The sequence below is a fragment of the Plectropomus leopardus genome, chromosome 16 (genome assembly GCF_008729295.1).
Source record: "Plectropomus leopardus isolate mb chromosome 16, YSFRI_Pleo_2.0, whole genome shotgun sequence".
Taxonomy (NCBI): domain Eukaryota; kingdom Metazoa; phylum Chordata; class Actinopteri; order Perciformes; family Serranidae; genus Plectropomus; species Plectropomus leopardus.
The window spans coordinates 336,983-349,732 of NC_056478.1; the positions used below are offsets into that span (position 1 = coordinate 336,983).

Below are 12,750 nucleotides of genomic sequence, written 5' to 3' on the forward strand. Positions count from 1 at the left end.
AAGAGATTAAAGAAAAGCATTTTTAAAAACATAAACAGGAAGTGGAATATAAATGAGATATTTGCATCAAGAAGAAGATAATAAATGTGTATTGTCCTCATGTCTTTATTATTTTTCAGTTCTTTGGGTGATTTAAAATGCAATTTAAAATCGTGTTTGAACTGATGGCTATTTGGGGGCCTCTTCGTCTGCTTGCATTTATGGATTTAAAACTTAAAGTTTATCAAATTAAAATATTTAAAATAAAGGACTTCTGTCTAGATTCATAAGAGTTATACGCTGAATTTACTCTGAGGGTTTGACAAAACTTTTTAATATAATTTAATCTTTACTCACAATTTCCATCAAGCAAGAAAATAAGTGAATTTTTATTTTCTGCACACAGACAAAATTATCAAAAAATGAAGAATGAAAAGCACCTAAAATGTACCAAACAGTCAGTGAGGGGTTAAATATAAAATAAAGAAATAAAGTGTGTGTGTGTGTGTGTGTGTGTTCAGGCCGGGTACAGGCAGCCCCTGTGCTGTGTGTTCAGCGGTGGATTGGGGAGTTTCAGACGAGGGTCGTTTCTACTGCAGATCCTGTCACAACGTCATCGAGGTAAACAACAACAACAACAACAACAACAGCTGACTGATGGATGTTTTTCTCTCTGCACAGTTCTCTTTTCTTTGTTTATTTTGTGTATCTTGTCTGTAAAAGCAGAGGATGACGCAGACTTTGTGTCACGATGGTGTCTGTGATCCCGTGTGAGACGGACCAGAAATGACCCAGAAATAAACACTAAATAACTAAAGAACAACAGGAAGCCGACAAACCTAACAACACTCTGAAGTGTCAAATTAAGAGTCTGATAAATAAGGACACGCTGATCCAGAAGCTTCGTCCTAAAAGTGATGCGTCAGATGATGGTGATTATTATTCTGCGTTTATTTTGTTACATCTCAACATTTTATCCTAATCTAATTTTGATTTTTTGATTTTAAGAAATGTAAATTTGTTAAAATTTTAAATATGTCTTGTAGCTGTTACTCTATGAAATTCACATCAGTTATAATAGATTTATAAATATTTTAATAAAATGGGAGGAAATAGCAGGAAATCAGCTGAAAATGAAACAAATAAAAATTGGAGCAGGTAGACGAAATAAAAACATTTATTGCCACACTGTCAGTATTAAAAGATAAAAGATAAATGCACACAAAATGAAATAATCTGTCAATTTAAGCCTCCCAAAAAAACAGGAAAAATTAAAATACACATAATAAATTAAAACTGCCATTTTCTCATTTATGCTTCACGCATTATTTCAGCTCGTGTTTTTGGTTATAATGACCAAAAATATTATAATGAATCAACCGTTATAATGAGTGTTTCTGTGCCGTTACAAACAAAGTTAAATCCCACATTGATGTTTTAGATGATCATTTCAGCAAAGGTCAACCTTAAATTTTGTATTAAAATAATAATAATAATAATAAAATTAATAAATGAAAAAATATGTTTTTAAAAAATTACAAGAAAATCACCTGGAAAAAAAGAAATAAATCACTGCAAAAAAGTGCTGAAATTAAAAAAAAATGTATATGTATATTTATTATTTATTATTATTATTTAGGGATTGATGTGTGTGTGAGTGATGATATACGAGCGCATCGCTCCCTCTCATGTGATATTGCTGAAATAAAGTTTTCTGGACATTTTTCCTTGTTTTTTTTTGTTTTTTTTTAATTTTGGTCTTTTTCTTGTCACCTTTCACTAAGTTTTTGAAATTTGGCGGGACATTGCTTGCAAAACTGCTGCCTTTTTCCTCCATGTTTTCAAGAGAAATCAGACCAGTCTGCTCGGGTTTCAAAGGGTTAAACAGCTTGTAAAAGGCGTCTGAATGCAGCTCCAGAAAACTGCGTCAGTCTGGGTCACTTTATCTGTTTGTGGAGAGTTTCTGCAGTTTGTGTCGTCTGTCAGCAGGTGGCAGCGCCGCCTCTCCGCACCACTTCATCTGGAGTTTCCTGTTTGTTTGTTTGTCTGTCTGTCTGTCTCTGTGTCTCTAACCTGTCCAAACGTCCTCAGAGAACCAGAGAGGTGGTGGATCCCAACATCACTCCGGGACACAGCAGGGTCTCCACCATGGGCCGAGGACCCCGAACCAAGAGAGCCGGTCTGTGACCCCAAACATTTAACGAGTCGACCTCCGACACAGTTTGACCGCTGACCTGTTTAAACAGAAAGATGAAGCCTTATTATTAAAGATACAACAAATATCTTTGTTTAAGTCAGGTGATGAAAATGTGTCGAGCGGCAACGAATCATTTCTTTCCTCATTGATTAATTTGCAGATCTTTTCACCTCCTATAAAAGCTTTATTTATTTCTTTATTCCGAGTTTTACTAATTTTCTGACGACTGTTTCAGAGCGCGGCCGTCAGTGGGTGATCTGCGAGGGTTTCCAGTTCATCCTGAAGCAGCAGGCCGACGCTCTGCTCAGACTGGGAGTCAATCCGAGTTTTAAGGTCGGTGTGTTTTCGGTGAAATCTGCAGGGGTCGAGCGCGGCGAGGTGATCGGCCGATTTTAAAAGTTTTCGTTTTCAGGATGATGTTTTGTGTCAGCTGTGGAGGATCTACCTGCAGAAGAGTCGACAGCGTTCACACACAACCCAGTGAGGGCGTCCGTCTTCAGAGTGGTGAGCTCACGAACTACACAAACCTGCATAAATATTATTTTTTTTATCTTATTTCTTCTGTCTTAGTTTTCACTTTTAATTCATTTATTTTTTATATATATATTTTTAAAAATATTTCTTTACTATATAATTATTATTATTATTATTATTATTATTATTATTTATTATTATTTTTAAAGATTATTTTTTGGGCTTTTTTATGCCTTTATTGCGTAGGACAGGTGAAGTGTGAAAGTGGGAGAGGAAGGGGATGATATGCAGCAAAGGGCCCAGGCTGGAATCAAACCTGCGGCCGCTGCCGCGAGGACTTAGCCTCCATTCGCCGGGTACCCGCTCTATCCACTGATCCACCGGGTTCCCCGTTTACTATATTATTTTGAGTGTGTATTGTGCATACATACACTGGAAGCCATTTTCACAATTTTCATCGAGCAAAGAAAGAAGAAATACAGATTTTATGAAGGAAGTTCGTCGCCTGTTTAAAATTGTGTCTCAGGAGCAGGCGGGCAGACATTAACTGTCTAAAGTCTTTGTGTCTGTGTGTCCTCAGAGAGGTCCGGACTCGGAGTCGGACAGTGCAGCCGAGACGTCCGTCATGTCGGCCAGTGAGACGGACGGAGACACGAACCTGTCCACCGCCGGCTCCAACGCAGGTGGAGTCATTAACAGATACACATGATGAACTCAAAACATCCTGTTTTTACTTTGTTATGAACTCAGACTCTGTCACATAAGTTAAAGGCTAAATAACCACATGAATAATCTGTTTCCAAATAAATCTTTAAATAATCTTTTAAATTCCAGCTGCTTTTGTTTTTATGCAGAAACAACATTAAACTCAAAAATAGAAAAAAGTGTTTTATCCTTTTAATATTAAATGAGCAGACATGCAAAGTTAAGTTTTACAAACTTCACAAACAAAAATAAACCATGGATCAGTTTGTGTTTATGAAATTAGGAGTGAAATAGCCAAAAATCGTTAGAATTATCTGAATCAGGTAGGAAGGGCCAGCTGTGTGGTCAGGTTTGTTGTTCAAAGAAAGTCAGTGTCTTTGTGTGATTTGCAGAAATTTGCGATAACATTAAGTATTAAATTGCTCGACGGTCCCTCAGCAGGTGAAATCCTTCTTTACCTCCACAGGAGGCTCCAGTGATTGGTCGCAGTGTTCGGGCTCGTTGGACACCACTGCGTACCTGTCGTCTCAGATGAGGAATTCCCACTGTCTGATGACCATGAGGAAGACTCTGGCTCTGATCCACCTCGCTCTAGTCTGGATCCACGAGCCGCTGACGCTCAGTGACCTGCTCAGGTAATAAACACACACTCACCTGGATGTTCAGCCAGAAAATCCAAGACCACAGAAACAGACACCGAAGCCAGAGAAGCAAACAGAAAACTACAGAGGACCTAAAATTGAGCCCTGTGGCACCCCACAAGTGAGATCTGCAGAGGAGAAGGACTTGACAAGTCCAAGACCCCACAAAAAGTTACTAAAACTAAAAATGTAATCAGTCAATGTGCGGAAAATGAATCACTGACATTTTTTGTTAACATAAAAAAACAAACAAAAAACACCAAACACATGTAGGTCACAGCCTCTTCGATATTAGGATTTGTTTCATTTCATATAATTTTAAATTCATAAACACAGAAATCACGTCTTTTTCAGGTGACATAAGAAGAGAATTTGTTGTAGAATTTTACATTTAAAGTTGATATTGTCACCAGGTGTTAAGTGTACATACAGCTGAGTGTCGTCGGCATAAAAACCGAAAAACACATATCTATATTATAAGTTTCTCAAGGAGAAGCATGTAAGCTGAAAACAACAGAGGACCGAAAATCAAGCCCCATGGCACTCCACAAATAAGCTTTGCAGCAGAGAAGGACTTCAAAGTCCAAGACCCCTTAATCCCATACTAAAACCAAAGAGTTAATCACTCAATATACAGAAAATGAATCACTGACACTTTTTACGTCAACATTTTTCAAATAAAAACCCCAAACGTGAACCTCAAAGCCTCTTAAATACGAGGATTTGTTTAATTTTGTATGACTTTAAATTGTGAAACACAGAAATCACATCATGTTTATGTAAAGTCAGATGAGAAAATGCCTTCATATTTCACTTCAGCCAAAAAAACCAACAACTTTATATTACATTTTCTATAAGGAGAAGCATGTACTCTGAAAGCAACAGAGGATCTAATATTGAGCCCTGTGGCACTCCACACGTGAGATCTGCAGTAGAGTATTTCAAAACCCAGCAAACAGATACTAAAACTAAAGACAGTGTCAGATTTTATGTGGTCAGGTGGCTGCTGAAAGGAATTTCCTGTCTGTTGACGTGAAGACTGAATGCCAGGAACACATTTTTATGGGGTAACATGAGAATATTTTTTTTAAAAATGCAACATTTTAAGATTATTTTTTTCAGGCTTTTTTGCCTTCATTGACAGGACAGCTTAAGTGTGAAAGGGCGAGAGAGAGGGGATGGCATGCAGCAAAGGGCCGAGGCTGGAATCGAACCCACCGAGCCACTTGGGCTTTTTTCTTGTCCCCATGTTTTTACATGTAGACATATTCAGTCTAATGATCCTGGAATCAGCCCAAAAATATCCACCAGACTGAATTTGTGAAATGATAACGCAGCTGTTTTGTATGACATGTTGTTGAGTTGTCTTCCATGTTAACAGTCTCAGTTGAGTTAATTGGTCCTGGAAAGTCCTTGAACAGTTGTTGTGTTTGTGTTCAGGTTGGTGAATGAAGGTCACGTCCCGTACTTGAACGCTCACGAAGAACTCCCCGACGAGATGAAGCTCGAAGGCAAAGACGCTCTCGTCTTCAGAGTTAAGGTCAGACATCAATCAGCTCCTGATACTGAATCAGTCATTCACACAGAAGCCACAAATCAGGCGGCGTCTGACCAGTTTCCACCGTCATTTAAGACTTGCTGCATAAGAATCCGTCAAACAAACAAAATCATTTCTTTTTGTAATTATCTTTTTAGTGGTTTGTGTGAACGTACAAAAACAAAGTAGAAAACCCAAATGAACATTAAGAAATCATGTAAAAGGGGAAAATAAATAAGCAGATAAATGTATAAAAAAATAGAATAGAATGAAAAAGTACATAGGTGGAAAAAAGTTTAAACAAGAGGGGAGGGTAATTAAATAAATAAAAACAATAAAATAAACTAAAAACGGGTTCTGTTTGAATCCAAACATCCTCATGAAGACGAGAGACGGCCGATCGTTACTCTCCAGCGTGTCTGACTCTTGTTCACGCGGTCGGGTATAAAAACAGTGAATTTTAATGAGGTGCGCTTGTTTTCCTCCACAGAGAATCCCGTCACACCAGGCGCTGCATCAGGAGGCCCAGACTCTGATCCTGTTCCTGCAGCTTCCTGCTTTTCCTCCAATCAGCCGACAGAGTCTGCTGCACCCGGCTCTGCTCAGCGTGCGCTACCTGACGGACGCTAATCTGCCCGGTAACAGCGCGACCGACACCGACGATAGAAGCGATTATGAGGATTCTGCCGACAGTGAAACCTGATTATTGTCTCGTTGTTTTTCTGTGTTTGCAGACGAGCTCCACCCGTGGGTCTGCCTGCTGATGGAGCGCGCCAACATGGCGGATCAGACGTTGCACACTTTCGACCGCTTGTCTCGTCCCGTCCTGCCGCAGTACGACGTCCAGACCGCCGCCCTCATCATCGTCACCATGAAGCTGGTCTTTGGCCTGGATGACTACACCGAGTGGTAATGATTCACCCAAAAATACACGAATCAGAGTCAGACAGACGATCCGCACACCGGATTTAACTCCCAGTAATTTTTATTAATGCCACGTTTCAATTTAACGACGATCTTCATCGGTCATTTTCAAATTCTCCTTCACTTCACCAACATACCCAAAAATTATTTCAGTTGCAAAGATTTCATTCATTAATTTATTTAGCAGTTTTGTTGTGTTGTTGGTGGTATTATTACTGTTGTCTTTGGAAATTTGGAAAACATATGGGCGAATCTGGATGAGATGCAGATGTGTATATATATGATTTACTGTCATACTCGGCACAAAACTAAATAAAAAAATGATCACACAAAAATTAGATAAATAAAAACTCATTATAATTATTATTTTTGTAAGAAAGTTTTCACATTTTTCAAGGTTAATTTAAAGAGCCACTTTTGTTTTTTTCTTGTAGGGAATTATCCAACGAAGCAGCCGATCAGGACGACACAGGTGAGCTCTTCGCCTCCGCGCCGGAAACGTAACGTTTCATTTTACTGATGACGACTCCGTTTGGTTTGAACCTTCATCAAAAGTGTGACGCTGTTTTAGCGTTTAAACATCAGCGAAGCCGAGCTGCTTAAAAACCGAAACCCCGTCAGTTCAGGCAGACGGCTGCTGTTGGACTTCTCTTTATTTATTTATTTTTATTCTATTTATTTCTCTCCTGAAAAAGGAACGTTTGAAAAGTTTATGCAGGATTTTAATTTTTTTTTTTTTGCCAATTTGAAGAGTGCCCCTGAAATGGTCATTTCTTTCACCATCACGTCAATCAGCTCAAATTAATTTACAAACAATATTGAGCCAATCAACAAAATCAATGATGAAATTTGAATCTGTGACAAAGTCATTTCTTCTTCTTCTAAACATCCAGTTTTGATAAAACTGTCCATAAAATATCAGTTTGTCCATGGAGACTTTAATTAACACGAGTTAAAAGAAAAATTAATAATATTTATTTTCTGAACTTCCAGTAAAGTTCAGAGATTGAAGTCGTCTGTTCATGTTTTCATGTCTCATACACAGTTTATATTTATTTACTTCACCAGAATAACTAAATGAAATATTTAAAGTTGATTTATACAGTTATGTATTTAGTGCTTTCGTTATGTTGTTGTGTTGTTGGTGGTATTGTTATTGTTTTCCTGTATATGCATGTGTATGCTTGTTGTTTTTTCCTTGTGTAATAATAATAATAACAGAAATAATACATTTTACTATTATTCACCAAGTTGCCTCAGTATTATATTTTATATCTTATTTTTTATTTTCACTGCTGCATTATTTTATGCTGTCAATTCCAATTAAATTTTTTTCCACTTTTTTAAATTACTTTTTTAAAGATACATTTAATTTAAATTCATATAATGTCAAATTATAACAAAAGGACACTTTTTTCACATAGTGCAGGTCTAAATGACACCCAACATGTCAAACAAATCCCGGCACTTCGTAGTATAATTCTCCTGAAATGAGTGTGTGTGTGTCTGAATGTGTGTGTTTGACACTCCTGCTGAAGGTGATGAGTGAACCACGGTGAAGAAGGTGAACAGTCGCACTGAGTGAATCCATGTTTCGTGTGGACAGGAAACATGTTTAATGTGAGGCGGTGGTTCAGACAGACGCAGGCCGCTCTGATCCGAGCTCAGCGGAGGAGAGAGCGCCACGTCGCCAGGTGAGACGGGAACCGCTGTTACACCTGCACAGCTTATCTGCACACACACACAGACACACACGCACACAAACACGCACACACACAGGCGCACACGCGCGCGCACAGACACACACACACACACAAACACACACACAAACACAGACACACACACACAGACACACACACAAACACAAACACACACACACACACACACACACACACACACACAAACACACAGACACACACACAGACACACAAAAACACACACAAACACACACACAAACACACACACACACACCGACACACACACACAAACACACACACACACACAAACACACACAAACACATATATATATATAACGGTGATAAACGGTGTCACTTTGGGTGATTGTCAAAGAATTTTAAAAATCATCAAAAATGTTTAAAAAAAAAATTGCCTAAAAATGCCCCAAAAAAGAATAAAAAAAGATCAGTAAAATTTATATATATACAGTATATGTGTGTGTGTGTGTGTGTGTGTGTGTGTGTGTGTGTGTATACCGATGCATACACACATATAAACACACATTCATATCCAGAAATCAGGAATGCTGTAATTGTGTGTTGTGTGTGTCCGTCTGGTCTGCAGGAAACAGTGGACGGCAAAGAAACCTCTGTACACCAACAACACCAACAAATATGGCAACATCAAGAGGAGAAGTAAGAACCGCAGTTTGTGGGTCAGTTTTTAAGGTGCCACGCCGGTGCAGATGTCACAGGTGTGTCGGGTTAAATATCTGTTGTCGCTGATGCAGAGATACAAAAAGGGCCGTGTAGATTCAGAGTCTTAATCGGGTCAAATATTTATCCGAAGTGCAGCAGAAAAGGTTGATGGGTTTTGTCTCGTTTTTTAAATCTTTGAGTAAAGTTTTTATGCCTGTGTGTCGGCGATGGCTTTACCTGAATTCTGTTTCAGGTTGTCTGTCGCCGGTCTCATTATCCTGAACGCAACATCTCAAAATCACCTTAAGGAAAGTTTTTTCAAATTTGGCACAAACGTTCACTTGGACTCAAGGATGAATTAATTAGACTTCAGTGATTACGGGTCAAAGGTCAAGGTCAGTGTGACTTTGTCGCATTCTTGTGAGCAATATTTCTCAAGAACACTCTGTGGAAACCTTTTCAAATTTGGCACAAACGTCCACTTGGACTCAGCGATGACTCTAACTGCACTGGTCCGTGGAGGCAGTAATTCTGTTTTTTTGTTTTGTGTTTTTTTTTTTTTAACTTCTGTTTGTGCTCAAATTTTTGGGTTTGGAGTTCCCATAATGCTTTGGGGCATGCTGTTAGCGTGTATTTTTTACATTTTGTTGAGATGTCTCCATTAAAAGTGAATTATTTGGGAGCAGCTTCTGTCTGCAGCCGATGTTCACTGAGAATCTGAGGACAACTAAAAACAGGAAGATTACCTGGAGAGTTCGGTCTCTTGTTCTGATTTGTGGGTGTTTTTTTGGAGAGAGTGAGGTCACCGAACGATACCGGCGGGAGCGTCGTGTCTTCACCGAGTGATGAAGAGGAGCGTCGAGTCGAAGCAGCAGAGATGAAGGTCGGTTTGTGTTTGTGCAGGAATCGCGGAGCAGGTGCAGATCTGTTTTGAGAGGCTGTCCTCTCGGCCGGCGGGCGTCGAGCGCGTCCAACCGTCCAGCTTCAGGTTCTGCTGGGGGGACGAGGACGGAGCGGACGGTCCCAGTCTGCACCAGAAGAAGCTGGACGGAGTCCTGACCCTCAAAAACAACATCTGGACCCCCGTGAACTCGACGTACTGGCACCCTGGGCTCCAAACCTGCAACCCCCGGTACCCACCTTCGTTCATTCATTCTTTATTTCATTTTTTTTGTGCTCAAACTCTTTTTCTAAATATTTAGAATCATAAAAATCTAAACATTAAATATTATACATCAAAGTAAATTCAGTGTGACGGTGATAGTTCGTAAGACACTAAATAAAACTCGAATTAATAACGGACAAAAATCAAAACAAAACAGTAAAAACATTATACAAAAAAACCCACAGAAATGAGAAATAATTTATGAAAGTGAAGTGAAAAAAATACACACACTAAAAAGGCGGTCAGTATTACAAAACGTCGGTGTCGGTCTCGATGTTTCTATTTCACGCTAAAAAAGTCGCCTCCTGAAATCAGGTGGATTTTCTCTAAAGTCTTTGAAATGTTCTTTAAATGTTGGAGAAAACGTTTCCCTCCATGTCGGCAGCAGCAGAGACTAAATCTGATCATATTTTTCACCCGACGGCAGATTTACGTGTCGTGGAGCGACTTCAAATTCAGCCGAAAGCTCCTCGAGTTCTTCTAAAACATCCCAAAAAGTTTCAAAAATCTCTGAATAATTCTAATAGTGAAAATAACTTCATTCATACAGCAGCTTTAAAAACAGAGTTCACAACGGCAGAAAGCCCAGCGTCCGACCGGACGCGAGCGCGAAGAAACGAGGAACCGGCTCATAAGGGGTTAACGTCTCCGCTGTGACGAGCGTGATGATGATCCCCGAAAACCTCAGATCATTTCTAAAACCAGCAGGGAGCTTCGGTAAAACCGATGCCCCGACCTTTGACCCCGCAGGCTCTGACGCCGTCTTCTTCTTCTCTGCAGGAGCTGCATCAGTCATTACTCGGAGGCGGCGCTGCCTCGGACCTTCGTCTGGCTGCTGCAGCTCTTCTGCTTCATGCTGGACGTGAAGCCGGCGTGCCTGTACGAGGACGTGCTGAGGGTGGAGAGACGCGTCCTCAGCGGCACAGGACAAAAGAGGACGACGGGGACAGAGAGCGGGAAGAGGACAGAGAGCGGGACGGGGACAGAGAGCGAGACGGGGACAGAGAGCGGGAAGAGGACAGAGAGCGGGACGGGGACAGAGAGCGGGACGGGGACAGAGAGTGGGAAGAGGACAGAGAGGAAGACGTGGACAGAGAGCAGGAAGAGGACAGGGAGCAGGACGCCACAGAGGGGACAGGACACAAGATTGAGGGTGGAGAGACGCGTCCTCAGCACCAGAGGACACAAGAGCAGGACAAGGACAGAGAGTGGGACGGGGGAAGAGAGCGGGACAGGGACAGAGAGCGGGACGGGGACAGAGAGCAGGACGAGGACAGAGAGTGGGACGGGGGAAGAGAGCGGGACAGGGACAGAGAGCGGGACAGGGACAGAGAGCAGGACGAGGACAGGGAGCAGGAAGAAGACAGAGAGCAGGACGCCACAGAGGGGACGGGAAACAAGATTGAGGGCGGAGAGACGCGTCCTCAGCAGCAGAGGACACAAGAGCAGGACAAGGACAGAGAGCGGGACGGGGACAGAGAGCAGGAAGAGGACAGAGAGGAAGACGGGGACAGAGAGCAAGACGAGGACAGGGAGCAGGAAGAGGACAGAGAGCAGGACGGGGACAGAGAGCAGGATGAGGACAGATAGGAAGACAGGGACAGAGAGCAGGATGAGGACAAGGAGCAGGACGAGGACAGAGAGGGGGATGGGGACAGAGAGCAGAACGGGGACAGAGAGGAAGATGATGACAGAGAGCGGGACGGGGACAGAGAGCAGGATGAGGACAGATAGGAAGACAGGGACAGAGAGCAGGATGAGGACAAGGAGCAGGACGGGGACAGAGAGCAGGACGAGGACAAGGAGCGGGACGAGGACAGAGAGCGAGACGGGGACAGAGAGCGCGACGGGGACAGAGAGGAAGGCAGGGACAGGGAGCAGGAAGAGGACAGAGAGCGGGACGCCACAGAGGGGACGGGAAACAAGATTGATGGAACAAGACTGATTGATGGATTGACCCTAAAACCTTCGCGTGAGCGTCCACAGTTTCACGCGCTCTTTGATCTGAGGCGGGACGAGTAAGGGGCCGTTTCCACGGCAACGGTTCTTGCATGAAACAACTTTGAAAAACATTGTCCAAAGTTTTTTAAAGAGAAACGCCCTCCGGACCTGCATGTTTTCTTTAAAAATCGGTGGTAAAATAAATGAAAAGTTCAGCCGCCAAAACCAAAAACAACAAACGGTCTGCGGCGTCTGATCCGTCCAGACTTCAGCTGCAGATTTACTGTCATGTTTCAGATTTGTTTGGGCCGTGTTGAGTGGAAGTGAACGGGAGGCGAATGTTGATTTCACTCCTCTGAAATGTGACTTTTTATCTCTTTGTTTATTTCCAATAAAATGTTGAAACGTGATCATCCGAAATATTTTCATCAGGAAAAGTCTTCTGCGGCTGTTTGATCGTTCATAATATTGTCTCGTGCTGCGTTTCGGTGTTTGTGGCAGTAATTGAATGTTGAGAGCGTGTGAGCGTTAACTTGTTGATCAGGTTGTTTTTCAGTCTGACAAAGGCGCGAGCGCTGCAGAGGCGGGAAGTGATCAGCAGGAGGCGGCAGACACACGGCGAGCGTGTGAGCGTGGTTCACACGAAACTCAACCCTGCAGTCAGTGCACAGCTGGTACACACACACACACACACACACACACACACACACACACACACACAGATGAGCGTTTATTTATTGTGTCATGATCCGACAACAACAAACATATAAACATCTCTCATCAGATCATCATCAGAGTTTTTTTGTGGTGAT

General features: G+C 41.8%; 2 protein-coding genes across 2 annotated transcripts in view; one reads left to right on the forward strand and one right to left on the reverse strand.

Moving 5' to 3' along the window:
* taf1b (TATA box binding protein (Tbp)-associated factor, RNA polymerase I, B) overlaps positions 1 to 11,403 on the forward strand; it is an 11,898-nt gene extending 495 nt beyond the window's left edge. Inside the window, 17 exon segments of the mRNA XM_042503879.1 lie at positions 501 to 515; positions 517 to 600; positions 2,071 to 2,158; positions 2,412 to 2,509; positions 2,589 to 2,637; positions 2,640 to 2,680; positions 3,231 to 3,333; positions 3,822 to 3,990; positions 5,437 to 5,536; positions 6,024 to 6,171; positions 6,268 to 6,442; positions 6,892 to 6,929; positions 8,064 to 8,151; positions 8,759 to 8,829; positions 9,736 to 9,964; positions 10,778 to 11,058; positions 11,171 to 11,403. Coding sequence (XP_042359813.1) covers positions 501 to 515; positions 517 to 600; positions 2,071 to 2,158; positions 2,412 to 2,509; positions 2,589 to 2,637; positions 2,640 to 2,680; positions 3,231 to 3,333; positions 3,822 to 3,990; positions 5,437 to 5,536; positions 6,024 to 6,171; positions 6,268 to 6,442; positions 6,892 to 6,929; positions 8,064 to 8,151; positions 8,759 to 8,829; positions 9,736 to 9,964; positions 10,778 to 11,058; positions 11,171 to 11,403 — 2,010 coding nt within the window.
* LOC121955798 (keratin-associated protein 10-10-like) lies at positions 11,302 to 11,982 on the reverse strand (the record flags this gene model as incomplete). The annotated part of the gene is made up of 1 exon (XM_042503881.1): positions 11,302 to 11,982. A coding segment is annotated over one exon (561 nt), but the record flags the coding sequence as incomplete, so codon positions are not given.
* Positions 11,983 to 12,750: the final 768 nt, after the last annotated feature.